The 20,157-nt window shown below is 36.4% G+C and overlaps 4 protein-coding genes across 6 annotated transcripts in view; 2 read left to right on the top strand and 2 right to left on the bottom strand.

Annotated features, from left to right (window-relative positions):
- The window catches only part of LOC108106620 (G-protein coupled receptor dmsr-1), a 36,339-nt gene that overhangs the window by 9,847 nt on the left and 6,335 nt on the right, over positions 1 to 20,157 (top strand). For 2 of the 3 annotated variants that reach the window (XM_017213819.2, XM_017213823.2), the window contains exon 2: positions 5,650 to 5,736. The gene's annotated coding sequence lies outside the window, so the exon portion shown is untranslated. The remainder of the gene's footprint in view (positions 1 to 5,649; positions 5,737 to 20,157) is intronic. The other variant, XM_017213820.2, reaches the window with a different exon arrangement.
- On the bottom strand, positions 8,307 to 8,736 carry LOC108106622. Its single transcript, XM_017213825.2, has 2 exons — positions 8,553 to 8,736; positions 8,307 to 8,471 (listed from the first exon to the last, which is right to left on the bottom strand). The coding sequence occupies exons 1-2, from the start codon at positions 8,668 to 8,670 to the stop codon at positions 8,380 to 8,382; spliced, it is 210 nt and encodes a 69-aa protein (XP_017069314.1). The 5' UTR covers positions 8,671 to 8,736; the 3' UTR covers positions 8,307 to 8,379.
- On the top strand, positions 14,372 to 16,717 carry LOC108106617 (zinc finger protein 316). Its single transcript, XM_017213817.2, has 2 exons — positions 14,372 to 14,834; positions 14,909 to 16,717. Exons 1-2 carry the CDS (start codon positions 14,667 to 14,669, stop codon positions 16,508 to 16,510), a joined length of 1,770 nt encoding a protein of 589 aa, XP_017069306.1. The 5' UTR covers positions 14,372 to 14,666; the 3' UTR covers positions 16,511 to 16,717.
- Positions 18,175 to 18,700, bottom strand: LOC108106621. Its single transcript, XM_017213824.1, has 2 exons — positions 18,619 to 18,700; positions 18,175 to 18,462 (listed from the first exon to the last, which is right to left on the bottom strand). The coding sequence occupies exons 1-2, from the start codon at positions 18,628 to 18,630 to the stop codon at positions 18,175 to 18,177; spliced, it is 300 nt and encodes a 99-aa protein (XP_017069313.1). The 5' UTR covers positions 18,631 to 18,700.

Here is a 20,157-nt window from a genome sequence, read left to right as displayed (position 1 = left end):
AAATCTCTAAAAAAAAATTAAAAGAGAGCAAAACATAAACATAAACAAGCTGTCATGGATAGGCACTTATATCTATAGGCGATCTGACTGCTTGAAATTTAAAGTGATTGAAATACTGCCCCCGCTCTATGACAGCCCCAAAGGGAAATGGCATGCAAAATAAATATAAATATAAATAAATAAATATGGCTTTTTGGCATATCAAGTGATTGCCCCGTTTGCTTTTGCAAGTGTTAAATAAAACCTACAAAATTGAGCAATATTTTTCAGTTTTATATTTGCCTTAATGGCTCAATGGGCTAGATGTTAGAAATTCCGTTTGCCACCCCCCATCTGCTGAACGCTCAACTTAATTCGAAGCAAAAATTTCAACATTCTCGCAGAGCAATTGTAAACAAATTTATAAATATTCTCAAGCAATTTAGTTTATTGATGTTTTGCATGAATATTTAAGCACACAATCATATGGTATATATATAGATAAATTTCTTGCCTTGTTGGATTTCAATTTTAAGCAATTTTTACTGTATATTACAAGCCCCGTTTGGTAAGTTCAATAATGAATTCGTTTGCATACGTATAACAAAATGCCTTTGAGGTAAAATACATATTTGGAATTCTGAAACTACAATAAAGAGCTTGAGTTTCATATGAAAAATGAAAATATGCTACTTGCCAAGAGCTCTTTAGGTATGTAATTTAAGAATAAAATCAGAAATATAAAAATATATTAAATTAATAAGAAGACAAGTAAACCCACATTTCCAGAGCGCTTAACTTACTCATTCGAATATTTTGTTCAGCGAAATTTTACGAAAAATCCCTTTGGATTTCTGCGGTTTTTTTTCTTTTTGGCCTGGTCTAAATGGAAAAGCTGTGTATTCTCCTCGTCTTTCTGGGCTTACCACATAGGTGGAATAGACTAAAAAAGAACTATGCTGAAATCTACTGGTTTTTCTTTTGGCTTTTTACTATTTATTCTGAGCTGCGGTTTGAGATTGCAAAAAAGAGAAAAACTAAGGCGAAATCCCCATTAAGCCACAGAAAAAGCGCACGAAGTGAACACTTGAACATAATGAAATGAAACAAAATTAACATCGCAAAGCGTTAAGTGCCGTCGAAGTTTGTAATGATGAACCAGATGATGATAATGATGTTATAGGGGTGGCAGATTGTAAACAGAAATGTTGCCAACTTTCACCGTGCCAAGGACCTCGCGTTGCCCCTGCATCGTTTGCATAATTTCCTTTTTCCCATGCTAAGAAAGTCGCAAAGTGGGTTATGCGTTTTCGTGGATTTTCTTTAACAACGAGATAGAAACATGGATTGAAAGTAATTCTCATTGTAAGTCAGTTTTAAAAAATGTATATAATTTCCAGTCTGTTTTCTTAAGAAACTGACATGTCTGTGAACTTTTTGGCAGACAAAGACAAGCATAAAGTCTGAATATTTTCTCTCTGATTTCATTATTGCTAATTAGCCTGTGTGCAAGTTTAATCTCCGTTGCCCTCAATAATCATTACCAGAAGCCAGTTAAGCTGATTAAGTCTAATGAACTATCCAGCTGTCTCTTAGTGTATAATTTCCACTTGACATGCTGCACTTTCCAGAAGAGCATTTAAAACAAGACAAAACCATAATCTCTACTCGTATATTCCAATTTTGCACCCCATTCAGGATATTATTATTAAGGGGCCATAAAAGACGAGAGCTGAATGATTTGACAAAAGCCTGATTATAAGACCTAGGATAGGGCCAAGGATACTGGCTTTCTCAGCTCGTCTAACACGCAATTGTTAATAGCCATCCAGTTGGCTTTTCTAAAGAGCCTTGTTATTTATTACGTCTCCTTGAAAACACCTTTAATTTGATCATGACTGGGCATTATAAAGGGCTTTTGTCGGTTCTGGTTTGACGGATTACATGCCATCTAATCGATTATGGCATCGACATGATTATACTCTAAATTTGAATATAAGTTACAGAGACAGAAAAATGTTTACTTTTATCAACAATTTTTAGTTAATCTTAAAAAGGGTTCTAAATTCAATTTTAACTCCCCAATGCACATATTTTCCGAATGGATTAACCCACTGAGAACATTACAACCAAATCAAATCCATAAACAACTCAAACTATATTTGAAAAACAAGCACTTAAACTTACTGAAGTGCATATACGAGTACTTAGTTTATTTTTGGCTTTTCAATGTAAAAAACTCTGCGCAATAATGTCGCTCAAGCTCACTGCGTAGATGGTTATTTTTTGATCAATAAACTTTAATCAGCAAATGCAAAGCAGTATTAAAAGCTGTCAAAGTGTAAACACCAATAAAAAGCAGTTAACCCACAGCTCAATTTATCCGCTAGATAAGATGCGATGAACAGAAAAAATTCAAAGAAATTTTTTTACTTTGAGCGAAGGGGGGAGAACCATTTAAATTACATTTTCGTGGTTAAGGCAAGTTCTTATAAAGAGTTTAAGTAGAAAAGAAAAAGAAGCAAAGGGGGTCTAAAGAAAATGCCAAGAAGCTTATGTAATCAAACATAAATCTGAATTGTGGCGTAACCATAACTTGGCTGTCATTTGCCAGAAACAAAAACCGTCAAATCCCGTTGGGGGTGTCGCCCAAGTTATGGCCGTATCTGATTTATCTGAAGTATTTCTTTTCCCTAGAACTGCTTTCTGCCAGCGAGCGGTTTTTGTATAACAAATGTTTGCGGTTTCAATTGAGTGGCCAACCAGATGTCGGAAAATATGGTATCGCATCTCAGGTTGCACAAGTAATCCATGCTTTTCCTGAATGACCTGCAAAGCCATTTTCCTGATTGCTGTCAAATAGATTACGAGTGTATGCAAAGCGTAAACTGAATGGACGGTGGCTCCTTGCGGAAAAATGTCCGGTAAATCGACTGGACACTCCCTAAAGCATTTTCCTATATATATATGGTTAATATATATATATATATCTACCTTTATGATTAATTGGTGTCCAGCTTGGATGGACATGGTCTTTTGACAGGTGTCGCCAGGATGTCGAAGCCCGCTGTTTTAGCGACCCGCCATAAAAATAAAAGGGGAGCTCTTGTGATTTATTATAGACTATTTCGTGTCTGTCTTTATGGTGGAAATAAAGTAGCAAAAATAAAAAGAAAAAATAGGAATGGAAAACTCAATAACAAATCGTCTTTCTCGCTTGGCTGTATCTGTGCGCTTTTTCCGGTGAAAATTTAAGATAAAAATTTAATATTTTTCTTACCTGCGGCATTTTATGAAAAAATGAAATAAATTATGCCAAAACATCTGCTCTTTGTTCTGCACCTTTGAGCCTTCATTTCAAGTGCAAGTCATTCAGGATGAAAATTAAACTCAAACTGACATTCAGAAATGTGCCTGTCAGCGGTGTTAAAGAAATTTATATGAAGACTTTTGGGCATGAAAATGTGAATAATTTATAAAATAATGCATTAGTATAAGTAGGCAGAAGAATAAACTATAAGCATGGCATTTTAATTTAATATTAATATTGGAAAAGAAGAAAACACTCAAAAGTATGCTAGGGTTTTGTGCAACAAAAATGTCTTTGCTTTAATTATCGCCTTTAAATATATATTAACATAGATTTAACTTTATTATTATTTATTTTTATAGTTAGAAAAGTTTCTTAACTTTGTTTTCTTACATATTTTTAAAGGTGACCTTTACAGTAATAAACTTTTCTGTACAGTTCATTTAATATTCCCAAAGCCATGTAAATCTTAAAGTGAATCAAATTAAAGTTGACAGCCATGATATCAAACTTGGTCCTAAAGGACATTCATATGAAATTCAATGAAAATTCACTTACAGTTTCTTGACCCAGGCGACAGTTGTCGTCCCTTAGATTTCCAACTGAGTTGAGAGTTCGTTTTGGATTATGCTAATAATCTTTATTCGACATTTTCAGACGAGTTCAGTTGGGTTCACTCATTGGGTTTTTCTTGCTTTCACTTGTGTTTCGGGAGCATGTAATTGCAATGATTGTTATTTGATTTTTTCTTTATTAGCCGGTCCTTAACGGTCGTTGGGCTGTGGAACAAAGGTCTTATTGTTGAGCAGGCATCAGTTTCGTTTATGGTTATAAGTTACTGGGCCTCGTGAGCCATCAATTTTGATGGGTAAAGCCCACGCAGGCACATTTTGCTCGAGATGAGCTTCAAATGCCGGAAAAACTGTCACCCATCATCGAGGTTAACGTTGCGTGTCCACAGCTAAAGCATCATTTCACATTTCTCCTTTTGGGTATCATTATACTCCTCAATATATATATATATATATATATATATAAGTACGCACATGTTTGACAATCTGGCAATCTGCTTACCTCAAGAGTTTTCCGGCCAACTTTTCCATTATCCAAGACGGGCAAAAAAAAGTTTGGCTTATTCGATACTCGTATACCGTATCACCTGTTAATCTGCAAAAAGCATTTACCCGCACATTGAATATTATATGTGTATATGCCACATAAGGGTTGATCGGGCCAAGTTTGATGATGCGAAAGGATTTCTTTGGTTTGCCATTCATTTTTGTAGCATACATTTTGGGGCTGATTCTCTGTTTGTTTTGCCTCTTTGGTTATTTTACATTTGCCATGCCGTAAATATGTGTTAACTGATGTGTCTACAACCTTTTGTTTTCATTGAGTTCATTTTTCGTATAAGTGAAATTAATGATGTTAATTAAAAACACAGCATATTTATGACGGTTATTCATAGGCCAACTAATGAAAAGAAAAAACTGCCATTTGACAATAAGTTTACCAAGCCCTGACTGGTTTACTAAGCTGTTAATTGGCTAATTAATTACAGGCAATCTATTTAAATCCAATTATAATAAACTAAAGCTGTCATATATGTTTTATTGATTTTTTTCTAAAATCAAAGAACCAAAAACTCAACATTTAATTATGTTAAAAACCAATCACAAAATTCAATAAACAAAATGTTTACTTGCCTAGCACAATATTAGCCAAGGCAATTAATTTTTTTATTGTTGTTTTTTTTTTTTAATTTTTTTACCATGTAAACAATAAAGATAATGTGTCTGTGTATGCGTTATACTAACAAACCTGTTGGAAAAGCAAACGAAGTCATTGACTGATGGCTGATGGTAAATGCCTGATGGTAATTGATATCCCCACCATATGGCGGGAATTTGAATAAAAGCACGAACACCCCCTACACAAATATTGATAGGGTGTATTGTACTTTTAAGAGGAATGGGTGCCTGGAATGTATTGTTAAATATTTATTTATAGCTGAGTTTGTCTATCAATTTGCGGAGCTTTTCTTCGCTGTTATTAAAGAGAAATTAGAAATTTTAAGCACCTAAAAACCTTTTTCTTATATTTTAATAAGTTTAAATATAAAGCTAAGTGGCAGCCGTTAGAAAAATTCACTTTATAAATGTAAAATCAAGCAAATGTCAAAACCAAACATAAAACTAAAAAGTTCTCCCAAAGTAATAACCCTTTTGTACTGGGTATTTCGAAGTCGAATTTACTTTTCTAATCATCACTTACTTTTATTAACTTGTCGCCTGAAATTGATATTTATCAGATTTCTAAAAAAGTTGTTTATTTGTCTCCTCTTTACTTCTTTTTTTTAGCAGGTTCTTGTGGCGCCATTTATTTGCATAATTAAAGTCCGTCGGTTAGATGGTGGGCGAGATTAGGAGTCGCTCAGATTATGGCAGGTAAGTCACGGTCTATTTATATGCGATTTTTTTTTTACTGGGAATGGGGCTAAAAGAGTCGAGAAACAGGAGGAAGGGAGGCCTAATTTGCATTGCAAATCGAATCGATGTAGTTTGAAAGCGGTTAACAAATTTATGCGACTGGCGCATGCTAGAAATCTTTCTCTGTCTGCTCAATTGATTGGGTTTGGCTTCGTTAAGTTTTTGCCACCCAGTTTTCTGCATTCCACTAAGGGGGGAATTCCTGATCGAGATAAACTTTGTTTTTGGCAGCTCAGCAGAGCTGAAAACAGCTGTCCCCAAGATGCTGGGCTGGCTGAGCTGGCTGAGCTGGCTGGGCTGGGTGCTCTAAGACGGCAGTCGTAAAAGCGCTCGTAAAATCCCATTGTAAGAGACATAAAAAACCTAAACCACGCAAACAAATTAATTGCTAGGGTCTGCCAATAAACTTGCCCAAGAGGAACTACACCAACTATTTACCAATTAAGGAATAATTAGTGTTGCGGTAATAGTGGAATATATATTATATTCTTAGCTTCTATTTATTATTTCATAGTGAAATTAGGGATGAGGGACAAACTGGCTAGCTTTTTGTAATTAAAAAAGATTCTACAAGCTGCAGAAGTTTGTTTGTCTGGATTTGGTTATAACATAAGTGGTTTTGATGGGCCGGAAATAAGTTTTTCTGGTTAGCCAAATTGCAAAATAATTGCTGTCTGATAAGACAACCCTAAAAAATGTGGGTAACCTTTAAATATCAAAAGTTTTCAATATCAAAAGTTTTTGTATATTAACTTTTTTATCTTTCGCCTGAGTTTAATAGGGAAAAAGTTATCAGGCGGAATTTTGTCTCTGGTTAAATGTCCATTTTAACAGGTCCTTTGTGTAATATGAAGAAAACAAAAATATTTATTTTACCGATAATGGCTATTACCATTATACTCATTAATTTTAATTGGGAAATAAAGCATTTTTTTGCTTTTTAATTGAAATGATTTTTATATTTGTCAACATTTCTCTTTTGTAAGGTCAATGAAATTAATTAAGTAGAAAAATAAATACTTTCGTGGCCAATGAAATATTAATATTGCACATTAAAGTGTCAAAGGGTCATTATAGAAATATTTAAAGGGAAATTATCAAGTGGAAAATCTGTTGGCTCAAAAATGAGAACAAACTTGAACTTGCCTTGACAAAAAAAAGTTTGTTTTGACTTCTTTAAAGCTCAAGTTGAGACTTTGCCTTCTTGATTGCAAATTTTAGAGGCGAATTCTGTCCCTAACGTCACTTGGGTTGGCCATAAAAAAAAGTGCGGAAGCGTATAGGATAAGCACGGTCCATATCCAACGATATGAACACGTTTTTACGACCCCGTCCCGGCAATTTATTTCACTTGGCTAGCTTTGGAGTGCTGTTGTTTCTGTTTTTGTGTGTATTTCCCTTAGGACAATTTGCATTTCCCATGTGCACTTATCTGAAATGCATTTATGACGGGGCATATAATGCAAATATGTAATATCGCCAAAGCTTTAACTTTGGCATTGACATTGGCATTGACTTTAAGCCCGTGGATCAATGGTGCGGGTTTTGCCTATCGCTAGATAACAATATTGCATCTCTCAAGTACTAGAGGAAACCTCTAAGAACAGTCGCAACTCGAGAGCTGGGCAAACACACTTCTGGGCATCCTTGTGCATCAGAATGAGATTCCGCTGGGTACGATAACTTTGGCATATGACTTGATAATCCACTTATTATCAAATTGTCCTTGGTAAGAGAGAGGGAAGATTGCGGCGAACAGGCGAATGACCAGAAAAACTTCCTCGTCGTTGGGCTAAAAAAAAAAAAGAAGAAGAAACTTTACATGACTTTAGTTAAGTTACACAAGTTTAGTTGAGCTTCGGGCTTTGCATCTGCCACCAAAATGCGGCAAAGTTTTGTGCACTTCACAACGGGAAATCCACTTCCGGCAGCACAAAACTCATCAGAGCGCATAAATTCCCAAAACAAGAGGGGATCTTTATAAATTAAATAATAAAATAATTTAAAGGGAATTTTTAGATAATTAAAATCATGGTTCCTCTTTTTCTTTTGTTAAATTTTCCTGAAATCAGTGCGTTGTTATTAAAAAGATATTTTGCGGGATAATTGCACGTTTATTAAATTATCAAAAATCATTTTCTCACATGTTTCTGCAAAAGAGTCACATAGCCAAAAATAATAATTAAATTACAACTTAGCGGAAGTTTTAGTTGGCTCAAATTTCTGCTTATTGGCGAGAATTCAGGGAAAATGAAAGCCATTTTATAAGTCCAGGAAATTAATTACTTTATCACAGCCATTTAATTGGGAAAGTATTATATTTCCGTTTTTGTTATTAAATTTGCAAGCTTAAAATCTTAGTATTCATTTCATTTTTAGTTATTAACTAAATTAAAGATAGTCAGAGTTACCTATAATACAAAAATAATTCTAACCCCAAACTAAAACGGAAAAGTATACATCTTATAAATAGGCAGTTATTTTCCCAAAATATTGCAAAGATAGTTAAAAGCTTTGTTATTTTCATTTAACTTATAGTTTGTTTAGAATTTATTTAGGCATTTTTAGTTAAGGTAAGTCAGGTGGTACAGGTGGGGAAGCTTAAAAGTGGGCCACAAAGGTGTTGGGGTCAATCACGCGGGCCACCTCCCAGGGGTGGACAACCGAAGGTCCTGGAATGCGATTGTAGGCATCTGAAAAAGGAGATGAAAGAATGGTAAGGAGAAGGTCAAGCTGGTGACAGTTCCTGTTAACTATTTCTCCTTCCAACTTACCGATTATCTTTTGGATGGCCGTCTGGGCATCCAGGAGCTGGGGTGGGGCGGGAGCAGCGCTGACAAGGATCAGGCAGATGGCAATGAAGGCGATGGCAGCAGCAAGGATTTTCGACATTCTGGTGCTTTGGCTTTTGGGTTTGGTTGGTGTTCTAGAGCTTAGATTGGAGTCTAATTGAAACCGCTGCGACCGCAGCTATTTATACTCGACAGAAGTTGGTATGAATGAGAAAGGCCAGAGCATCGTGATGAAAAGAGAAGGAAGCTTTGGGATGAGCAGCTTGTTCTAAGCCAGCTGTTAAGAAATTTAATTTCTTGTTTTGGTTTCGCTGCCAACTTATTTCTATGGCGATATATGTATAATCTGGGGAATGTCCGCACTCTTTGACGGGCAAACAAGTTTCGCAAAAGAACAAACGATTTCGATTTGGAATTTTTAAACACCTTAAAGGAAAGCATAACAATGCAGAATAATTTTCAAAAAATTAAATGCATATATGATAATCTCTTTGAATATTAATAGTTTGGCTAAAGGTTAAGTTTGTGGGTTTAATAGGTGGATTTTTGTTTAAAGATCTTTGGAAAAAAAGTGTATAATTGGAGGAAAAATGTGGTATTAATCGTATTTGGAATTTATATTTAGATTATCTTTTCTTCTGTAAGTTAATATATATAAAAAATTAACCTTTCCATTCTTAATTATCTATTCAATAACTTATTTAACTTATGATTTTTCTACTAATAAAAATATATTTTTAAATTGAAATAGCTTACTGACAACTTTTAGCTTAAACTAGTTTTATTATTAAGTCCCTACTTAATTTTCTCATATTTCCCAATACTGGGTATCTCTTAGTCGTAACCAAATATCCATCTGGAATTTCTACATATTCGTTTGTGTTTTTCTTGAATATATTTGCCATAACACAAATGTTTTGCATATGACAGTTCATTGTACGAATGTGTGGTTAAAAAATCTCTGTTTATGTTTTGTTCTGTGATCTTTTCTTTTCTGTTTTTTTATTATTTGTTGTTTGGCAGACGTTTTGGGCATTTCCAACTACCTCGAAAAATATGTCGGCCAAGATGAAAGAACAAAAAGAAAAAAAAATGAGAGAATCTTTTGGTTATTTGTCGCCATTTGCCATTGGATTTTTGATGCTGATTTATAAACAAACCGGTTGGCTTAATTTGCCGCTTGAACGCCGGCCAAAAGAAAGTAAAATTTTTGATATTTCTTGTCGGTTTCATAAATTACTTCAACTTGGGAATTCCTTCTTCAGCATTGGCGGCAAATTAAAACACAAAAAAGCCAAATTCTTTGACGGCGTCTGGCGATGTGTTTAAAATTTGATTTGAATTTAAATTTAGACCTTAAAACGGAAGGAGGTGGGAGCTCTAATTGTGGGCCATATTTAGTAATCAGTTGAAGACGTGTATGGCCAAAAAACAGACGTGTAATGCTAATGCAGACACGTGTCCTATTGACAAGATTCTTAAAAAGAAAGGTACGAATTTTTTTGTCCTAATAAGTGCGTGTCTGCCTGGAGGATAGAAATCCGTTCTAGGGAGGAAAATTCTACGTCTGACACATGCCAATTGTTCACGGAAATGTGTTTGCCTTTCGACGACGGTGGATTGGGTGGGATGGCTAATGAGGCACCCGTAAAGCCTCTTATCTATACGTTTATTGGCCTGTCCGACCCGCAAATAATTGTGATCTATGGCATCGAGCGAGTGCGAGTTCATATTAATAACACTCTGAGCCCGCTACTTAGTTCTATTCATAATTTGTATTTTTTCCCGTATTTATCTAGTCGTTCAATTTGGGTCGTGCGCAAATCAGACTCCCATAAGGCACCCTATTCATGGTAATACATATATATAGATATAGATATATATTAGCTTTTGTGTATTTAAAGCCCCAAGAAAAGTGTAGGAAACGAGTGAAAATGGCTAAAGAAGAGCTAAGCGTAAACATGTTACCCCAGGGCTTTTTAAATTATATGCTAATAAATTAGTATTTTCCTTCATGGACTTCCTATCTCATGGGATATTATGATGCTGCTGCTCAAAAGTGATATGTGTGTGTATACACATGCCCCTTTTTATAATTCTATTTATTGTTTGCTACGCCCCCCAAGGCAGCTACACGTTGCGTATGCGTAATATATGAACGGATTATGCGAAAAATTTAGATATGGGCTAGCATTAAAGCTATACAATTTCACACCAGCTTTATAATTTGATGAATGTTTTATAAACGACAAGAACCATTAGCGTACAAGAGGCAACCTATGAAATTGGAGACCTAAAGAAACAAAAACAAAGCTTCTTAACAAGAAAAACAAACAAACAAATAACAGCTAGCTGATACGCAAATTCCCCAGCATAAAGATAAATGATTGTACATACGTACATAATTACGAGATTCAGTTGGTTGTAATTAATTCAGCGTAACATGTCGCTCTTTCCACAAAAGGCTAGGATCTGCCATGAAAATATGTTCTAGTTAATTATTAACAAGTACAGCTACTTGATGTTGATTAATCGACTGGAGTGTGTCAATATTTTCTTAGAATACTCACTGATGCATTTTAATTGGATTTCAGAGATGATAGACAAAATCCTCTTGTTAAATTCAGACTTTAAGTACATATTTGTAAAGTTCATATATACGTGTCGATTTAGGACCGCAAATTAGATTTATTACCTTGACAGAAACGTGCCCGTATTGATGGATCAGACACTCAGCTGGCAGGTGAAAATCCCATTGTGGAAAAGTTAATTTCGTTGCCAACTTGCCAGGCCAGCATTAAAAGTTTTCCCTCTAATAATAAGTTAAGAAACTCTCCCGAGGCCAAGATGTATGTTAATAGCATCACCCTGGTCACGGCCACAGCCACTTAACAATAATCTATCGATTTCACGTAAATTTGAGTATTTGAATGAACTTAGCAATTCAATTTCCGAGAACCAACAAGTTTGCGATACACACGAAATAAGAAGGCAATCAGCGCTGACTATGTAACTTGAAAAGCAGGACTAACCAACTTGGACAAGGCAGGACTGTCGAAATAGGTGAAAAATTACAAATTTCCTACTTTTTAAAATATTTAAACTTGTTTTCCTTTCACAGCAGCTTTTAAAGTCTTTTAACTACTACAAAGTCTTTTTGTTTCCTTTAATCGTGCACTTAGTGCTTTCATTTTCCTTTTTTAACTCTTTAAATCTTTAGTAAGCTTTACTAGGACTCTGTGAAGTGCAAAACTTTGCCATTTGGCAATCAGAATAAATCGACCAAAATAAGTTAAGTTTTAGCTTATAAATTAACTTCGAGAAACGAAAACATATTCATACAGGACATGTTTTTAGTACAGAAAAAAACGACAAAATGCCAGCACTGCCTTACAAATCAACTCATCTAATTAACTCATGAAAAACGACAAGCTGAGAGAAGCCGCATTTGAATCTGTATTTACGCTTTTACCTTTAAATACAAGATTAAATTGCAAAATCGGTTTTGCCTTGCTGATGTACGATAATTACATAAGCTAAATGAATTAAGCAATCATTTAAAGTAAAGTGAAGTTTAATTAATTATTGTGGTAAAGTATTATTCCACTAAATTGGGGCATATGTGGGAAAATCAAGGTATTAAGAAGTTAATTGAATATTTTTTACACATTTAACCACCTGCAAATGGAATCTCATTAATTAAAAATTCTTCTTGTCTGTGAAAATTCGAATTATAAAAACGACGTTTAATTTTTGTGCACATAATGTTTTAATTATACAATTTAATTTGTGTCAGCAGTGATTATCTTTTTAGTACTTAACAAGAACACAGGTTGCCTTGGTGTTAGGGGACTTTGGTGACATCTTGATAAAATGGCTTTGGTTTTATTATACCCGGTGCTATTAAGATAAGAGGGTATATTATGTTCTGAATAAAGTTTTCAACGGAGGGAGAAAAAATGAAATTTCTTTAAGGAATTTGGTATCTCAAAGTTCCTCACTTATATCACTTACATTACTTAAAATGAATTAAAAAAAATTCTTCTAAAAAGTCCTTACCATATGTGTTTTTTAAGCAAAATCACTCAGGAGTTTATTTTGTGTTAAATGTGTAATTAACTTTTGAGAAGAATTCCCTTTAAGCCATTGAAAACCTTTAAGGTCTGTTCTATCGCCGTAAACTCACCTGTTCACAGAATTTACAAAATGATGTTTAGAATTTAATGCAAGGAAATGGGTGCGTAGGCATGGGTGTAGGTGGGTAAAGTATATTCAACTACCTTGATAAGTACAGGAACATATATGTATATACATAAGGTATATGCACTGTTTCACAGGAGGCTTAAGCGTGCGCCAAGGAGCATATGCTGGATGTTTGTCTTTGGGATGCGGCGTTCATGCATAATTAATCACCGAGTGACGCCGCCGGGAGTTGAATTGTGTCGTGTTGTATGTGCCATTTGACATGGCCGTGCTTTTTTATCACTGCCACAGACGCCTAGCCGCTATATTTATCTTATTTTTACTTGGATTTTCCCTTGCCAATGTCGCTGCAATCTGTCGTCATAAACGATTCGGTCCAAGCCACGTTAACAGGACGTGAAAATGGTAAAAGGAAAGGAAAGGACCAGCATGGAAGTAACACCCAAGCTGGCAAAACGATGTTAATGTCAAGTAGATCCCCGAGCACGTCTTGCTGCGATAATTGTTGACGTAAATCATGCCGAAGAGCAACAGAAATAAGTCCCCAGACAGACACATATCCACCAAGAGAAACAAAAGGGTTTCTTTTTAAATTTATTTCTAGGATTACATTAAGTACACATGCTGTTAAAGGTAATTTAAAAATCTTTACTTGGGCATAGTTGGAAAAAAAAGATAACAAAATTCATATCGAAAGTGAAAAAGTTTCTGAAACAGACATTAGAATTAAAAGTCATTGAAAATATGGTAAAAAACAAAAACATTACTAAATGAAAAGCCATAATTATAGGTAGCTATTTCTAGCAGTGTAGCACCTTAAATAATGGAAAGTGACATACGGAAAATCGGACGCATTAGCGCAAGCATTTTCCTTGGTAGCCACGCCACTTAATTGAAATAAATATTGGGCTCTTGTCATTCGCGTCTTTTCCTTTCTGTTTCTTTTTGTTAGATTGATATTTTGAGGTGGCACTTTATTGAAATGTGTTTGTTTATTTGAAGGCAAAAACACAAACAAAGTGGCTGGCATTCTTGTAGCGGGAATTGATTTAAATGGAAATATGTACGCGCCATTTGGGGACTTTTTGAGGGGTTTTGGAAATTGTAAAAGCCAGACTAAGTGCTACGGAAGAAGGAAAACACAAAGTGTTGAATGGTTGATGTTCAAATGTAAGAACGTATTTCTCAAATTAATGCGCACAACAGCGGGTGGAAAAATTATGCAAATCACGTAATTTTTATTTCACCGTGTTGAAAAGTCAAGACGACACGCTTTTTGTTTCAAGCGGATACTTTTGAGTGGGTGGGTGGTTATATATACGAAGGGCTATGCCTTTGTAGCCCACTTTTATTGCAAACACGCGCGTAGGTACCTTTTTTAAAAAGGAATCAAAAGGTACTATTAAAATTTGGGTTTAACTTTTTTGCATTTCCTTAAAGTTTTATGATTTTGTGGCATTTTAAAAGATGTTTTTGCATATGTTTTTACCAGAAACCCGTTTTCTTTACTTTTCAAATCACGCGCCAGAAGTGCAACACTGGGCTTCCTATCGATAGGCAGTGGGCATGCGCAGAAGTATCGATAGTCGATGACAAACAGCTGTGTACCTATACTTATCCAATATGGCTGCAAGTAAAAAAATTGTAACGCTGTGAAAAATTGCAACTCAAATTGCATTTTCTACTTGATTATTTGTCAGAAAAGTGCCAGGAATGTGAAATTGTGTAAGCGGAAGTGGAAAACCCCCGAAAAAACAAGTGCGCGCAAAGAAATCTCAGCGAAAAAGTGAAAAACGCAAAAGTCGCCGGTGCCCCGCCAAAAAAAGGAAGACTCCCCCGCCCCTCAGAAAAAAAAAAACATTTCTCTCTGGAAATAAGAAAAATAAACGAAGAATGGAAGCCGACATAACGCCCTTGGCAGAAACAAATGGAGAGCAGCGCGAAAATCCTCAAGAAAATGCTCCGAACCCAGAGCAACAGCCAACGGATTTAGCTAAAACCCTGGGTTCCGCTGAAGATGGCGTCTCCGGGACAGTGGGACAGATAATAGATTACCTCGAGGTGCGGCAAGATTGAGCAACTACTTAAAACGCAAAACAATTTATTTACAAACATATATATATCTTATTTTCCAGGACAATGCCGGTGCAAGTGCCGATCAGGACGCTGAAATGGGCGAGGCTGAGTATCTGGATGGGGAAGTGCCGCCGGACGATGAAAGTAAAGGCGAGAAAGGCAATGAAAACAAGGAAGCAGGCAAAAAAAATGATTTAGCAGATACTGCAGTTGAAGATGCAGCACCTAGAGAAAAATCAGTTGAGGAAAAAGAAAAAAATATTGATCAGGAGAAAGAAGCTGTTCACATAGATGAAAAGGATGGTAGCGAAGACAAGCTAGAAGATGATGACGCATCAGCCGAAAAGGATGGTGAAGAGGGAGACCAAGAAGATGAAGAAGATGGAGCTGAGAAGACTGGAGATGAAGAGGACGAAGCCATTGAAGATGGTGATGAACCCATGGAAGACGACGAGGATCCCACCGAAGAGACCGAGGAAGTTGAGCAAGAGTTCGAAACCGCCACCGATGCAGAAGGTGAACTAATCACTGGCGATGAACCCGGTGACCTAGGGGAACCCATACGGGAGCGCAGAAAGGAAGAGCCCGTAGACGAGAACCAATGCCGCGTCTGCACCAGCAAGGAAGAGCTAGTCTGTTTGTTTAAAAAGCAAATCGATGCCACGCCCGCGGACATGCTGCTGGTCATCTGTCCCAGTGTCTCGATTTTGCCCAAGGACTTTATGCCGCAGTTCATATGCACCAAGTGCATGGGCAGCCTCACCATTGCCATACAGCTGAGGAAGCAGCTGGAGTCCACGGACCAGGATCTACGCAAGCGCCTGTCCAGAAGCAAGAACAAAGTGCGGAGGCCTCGTGGCTATGTGGTCATCGATGCACCCGTCACTGATTCCAGCGAGGACGAAGATGAACTTGACGATGAATTTAAGGTATCCGATGTGGCCGGAACCACAAGTCCAGATAGCGATTCTGGTGATTCCGACGATTCCGATGAGAAGAGAAAAGAGAAAAAGAAACCCGGCCCACGTGGGCGTCCTCGAAAAACGCCGCTGAAGAGAGGCACGGATAGTGATGGTGAGCCTTCTAGTGCCCAGAAGAAGAAATACCAGCCATCGTCGGCAGCTTCCATGGGTCCATTCGAGTGCCCCAACTGCGACTTGACGTTCTCGCGCAAACAATCTTATGTGTTGCACCGAAAGACCCACGAAAGGATAGAGCATGCTTGTCCCATTTGTGGCAAGAAGTTTAAGGTGGAATGGGCCTACAAAACGCACATGCAACGGCACGAACAAGAGCGAGCTCACTTCCGCTGCGAGCTTTGCCCCAAGATATTCCGCCTGCGAGCGGAATTGAAACACCATATGGCCCAGCGGCATGATGAGCATGGATTCATATACGAGTGCAAGCGCTGCCAGCGAACCTTCCTTACCCAGCAGCGATTGCAGCGTCATCAGGCCATCGGCTGTCAGCGGCACAAGGAGGAGGCATCGGTTCGTGTCAAGGAGGAACATCCGCGTTTTAAGCAGGAATCGCGCTATAAGGACGATCGTCACTCCCAAGGGAACAATGTGAGCAAACGTCGTCCCGGAGAAGGACGGGATCTTTTTAAGGCGGTGGCCCCACCAACCACCACCTATTGGAGCGATAGCTTCTCGGACTAAATGCAAAGGTGCGGCGGCTTACGTATGGATTTCCGTTTTCATCAACGATTTTAAGTTTTATTAGCTGTAGGAAGAATTCAGTGCAAATAAATCACATTTGTAACAAATACAAAATAAAATAAGCAGAAGTTCCAAATACTTGTAAACTTCTCCAACTAAATATGTAAGTAAGCATAAAATGAAATAAAAAGCTCGATTAAAGGCAAATTGAGAGTTACTGACTTTGATTTGATAATGGTATTTCACACACAAGGGTTTTGTTTACTTATTTGATTTTATTTTAATCATTCAAGTGAAATGAAAGCCATTGTAAAATAAATTATTTTCATGCATATCTGTGAATACTAATTGATTAATGGGAAAAATGCATTAAATACAAGCATGTGGATCAATAATTTCATTACAACAAGCAAGCATGATTTATGTTGCCTAAAGAGCTTATGATTGCTTTCAAGCCGTGGAATTATTGTGTAAAATATTTATATTAAATAAGATTGCGACTACAAGGACATCATAACATGCCGCAACGCAGCTTAGTGACCCAAAATGGTTTCCTTTGAATCCTTTTTAATTGGACGTCAAAGCCCTTGTGGTTTACGAAATGGCAGCGTTTAATGTCGTTCTGGAGGACAACCAACTGCATTTTAGCACAATCATGGCCATCATTTAGCCGGCTAATGTTTATAATTTCGCTGGCAGACCCTAACTATGAGTGTTTAACTGCTAGGATTAAATCAACCACCACACGCTAGTGGGGTACAACGTTGTGACCCGAAACAAAATTGCAACTAATATGGGTCTGTACATCCGCAGAAATTTAATATACACTTTTTTTTGGTTTTATTTGAAAAAAGTTAACTTATTGGGCCATAAACTATGAATTTAAATTACAAAATTTGGATGTTTTATAATTTTTATGAGAGAAGTTGGTAGTTACTGAAGTTTAAAATGAAACTTTGTAGGTATCTTGACACTTGCATTTTGTGAACTTCTCAAAGTTTAATCAAGAAAAAAAAGTTTTTGGGTGTTGGAGGCTTTTTCAAAAATAAATATAATGCATAAAAATTCATAAATCCTTGAGTTTATAGTTATTATATTTTGGCCCAACTTAGTTAAGTTAAGATTTACCAAACATTTGTTCTTAATTTTAGAAGATTATTCATAAAAATCGATTTGTGTTGTTTTAATATTATTTTTATAACATGTTCTTAAAAGAAAGTTAAATCTGTTATATTTAAATTTTTAAAAATTTTGACTTCTAAGCAGTTTAAATATTTAGTATGCCTTCTTCTTAGGGAATTAACACTCCATATTTAATTTTTTAATCAATAAGACCTTCATAAAAACATCTTTAAAGCCTTGGTTTGATTACAAATTTACGATCTGGGATAAAAGCTGTTTAAATTAGCACTCCTTTCGTTCCTTATACCCATTTAATATTCTCCCCCAGCTCTAGAACAATTGCGTCCAAATCCTTGGGCCAAAAAGATTAAATTGAAATTTAAAGGCAGTCGCAATGGGTTGACTTTAACATTTATTTACAAAGCAATGGAGGGGAATATGTTTGTTGCTCAGGGATTCCGATGCAAATTCCGATTTTCTGGGAATGCTCTAATGCATAGCAAGGATATTTTGTTAGTCCTGCAGCTCACGTTCGTGCCTCATTAGAAGTGGTGAATGGAGTGGTACGACGGCAGGTGATATGACACCGAGGATATCGGATGGTGGGCAATCAGTGGGGCGTGGGCAATGAGCGGTGCATGCGAGATTATGGGGGCATGGTGCACCACCGTCGGAGCGGCAATGTAATGGGAATGGGTTACCAAGGGGGCGTGGTAGCCCAAACCCAATGACAAGCCTCGTTTGGCCTTCACAGATGACTCTTGCTGCTCCTCGGCAACGGGAGCGGGTGCGGCCAGGATACAGGCAAAGCTGGCAATAAGCAGAAGCAACTGTTGCGTTTGCAGGAATTTTCCATTAGCGTTTAACGAGGAAAAGCAAAGGAGAAAAGAAAAATGTGGAAATATTAGAAATTCTTCATAAATCGCGCAAATTCATCAACTCTTTCAAATTATTAACTCAACTATGTTAGAATAGGTATAGCTTACAGTGAATTTCATTTTGGTTGGTCTAAAGTATATGATTTATGATCGGACTTGACTTGAAGTTGTTTCAACAACACTGGCTCTAATTCAACTAACGATGCTGGCAGTCAGAATGAACTTATTTATATACCAATCGGATTGTTTAGAAACTCACTCAAAACTAAGTCGAACGCACTCATTAGGCAGAAACTATTTAGGCCCAAAAATAAAGTAAAAATCGCACAAGACACGCATCGAGAAAAATAAATGCCCACATCAAGCCAAAAAATGCACAAACAAGAAAAGTGACTCGAAATATATATATATGTACGAGTATATATATATATATATATCATGTGTATCTGAGTGGGTCTGTGAATGTAGCTGAGTATCTAACAGAACGCCACAGAGCCAGTCCACATAAATTGGTTTTTAATTCAGCAAATTATTTGGAGTACTCACTTTGAGTGTCAATTGCCGCAATAATTTACCAGCAGCTGCTGTGGTCAATATGTTCATCTCAATAATTCCAACTACTAAATGCCAAAAACCATAAATAACAATCATTTTATTCCTTTGGCCACTTGCCAGTAATTGTGGCCATATCTTAGAAGAAACAACCTTAAATAAATTAGTCATCTTTAAGATGTTTGTTTGCTTTTCTAGCAGAGAAGTATTTAGTTTTTAGAAAATAATCCAGTAATTAAAATTTATTAATAAAACCACAACACTTTAATTTGCTAAAACATGCTGCAGATTTTCTGTTATTAACTAGTCAGCAATTTAGGCAATGTGGCCACCAACAAAAACTATAATTCTAAGAATTTATGAAGTTTTTCTAGGGAAAAGGTTTTAGTCACTCTTTAAGAAAATGTTTCTAGGAAAAAAGGTACATGATGTGCTTGTCTTTACTGTGAAAATTCTTGTTATAAAAGCTAAGTGGGGATTTTATTTTCCTCCCAATCTAAAGCTTTATTTACCATTCAATTAAAATCTCTAAAATTGTAATTTATTGTTTATTTACCAACGAAAAATTTGTTATTTCGTATGCAAACAAGATTTTATTTATCTTGTCTATAATCTATGGAAATCATGGAAGTTACAATGCAGCTGTGCAAAACTTAAACAATGACAAATGTGGCTAATAAATTTTCTATGAGCCTGAATTCCATTATGACTTGAAATAAATTGAGCAAATTGTAAACCATTTAACATTTAGCATTTTTACCCGCGGCGACGACCGGCAAACAAATTGTCTGACTCTGTTTACCTTGGCTAATTGAAATTGGCACTTTAAGGTGTTTCAAGGGCATCGGATAAGGGTTCGGCATGATGTGTAACGTTTAAGTGGTAGTTGCAGCATTTAACGGCCTTAATAATTGGCTAATATTATGGGCCACAAATGCCGAAGAGCTAAACTCTAGGGGATCGTTGAGCCAATTGTCCTAGCGGGAGTTATACGGCCTGAGCTGTATCTGATAAGGGCTCTTCGCCACCATTTCCTCTAGCTTGGTTTTCCGCCGGAAAATGTGCTAATAAAAAATGAGGAAAGACGCACATACA

Source organism: Drosophila eugracilis, unplaced genomic scaffold, assembly GCF_018153835.1.
Source record: "Drosophila eugracilis isolate 14026-0451.02 unplaced genomic scaffold, ASM1815383v1 contig_90, whole genome shotgun sequence".
NCBI lineage: Eukaryota > Metazoa > Arthropoda > Insecta > Diptera > Drosophilidae > Drosophila > Drosophila eugracilis.
This window is presented reverse-complemented; position numbering and strand designations above follow the sequence as displayed.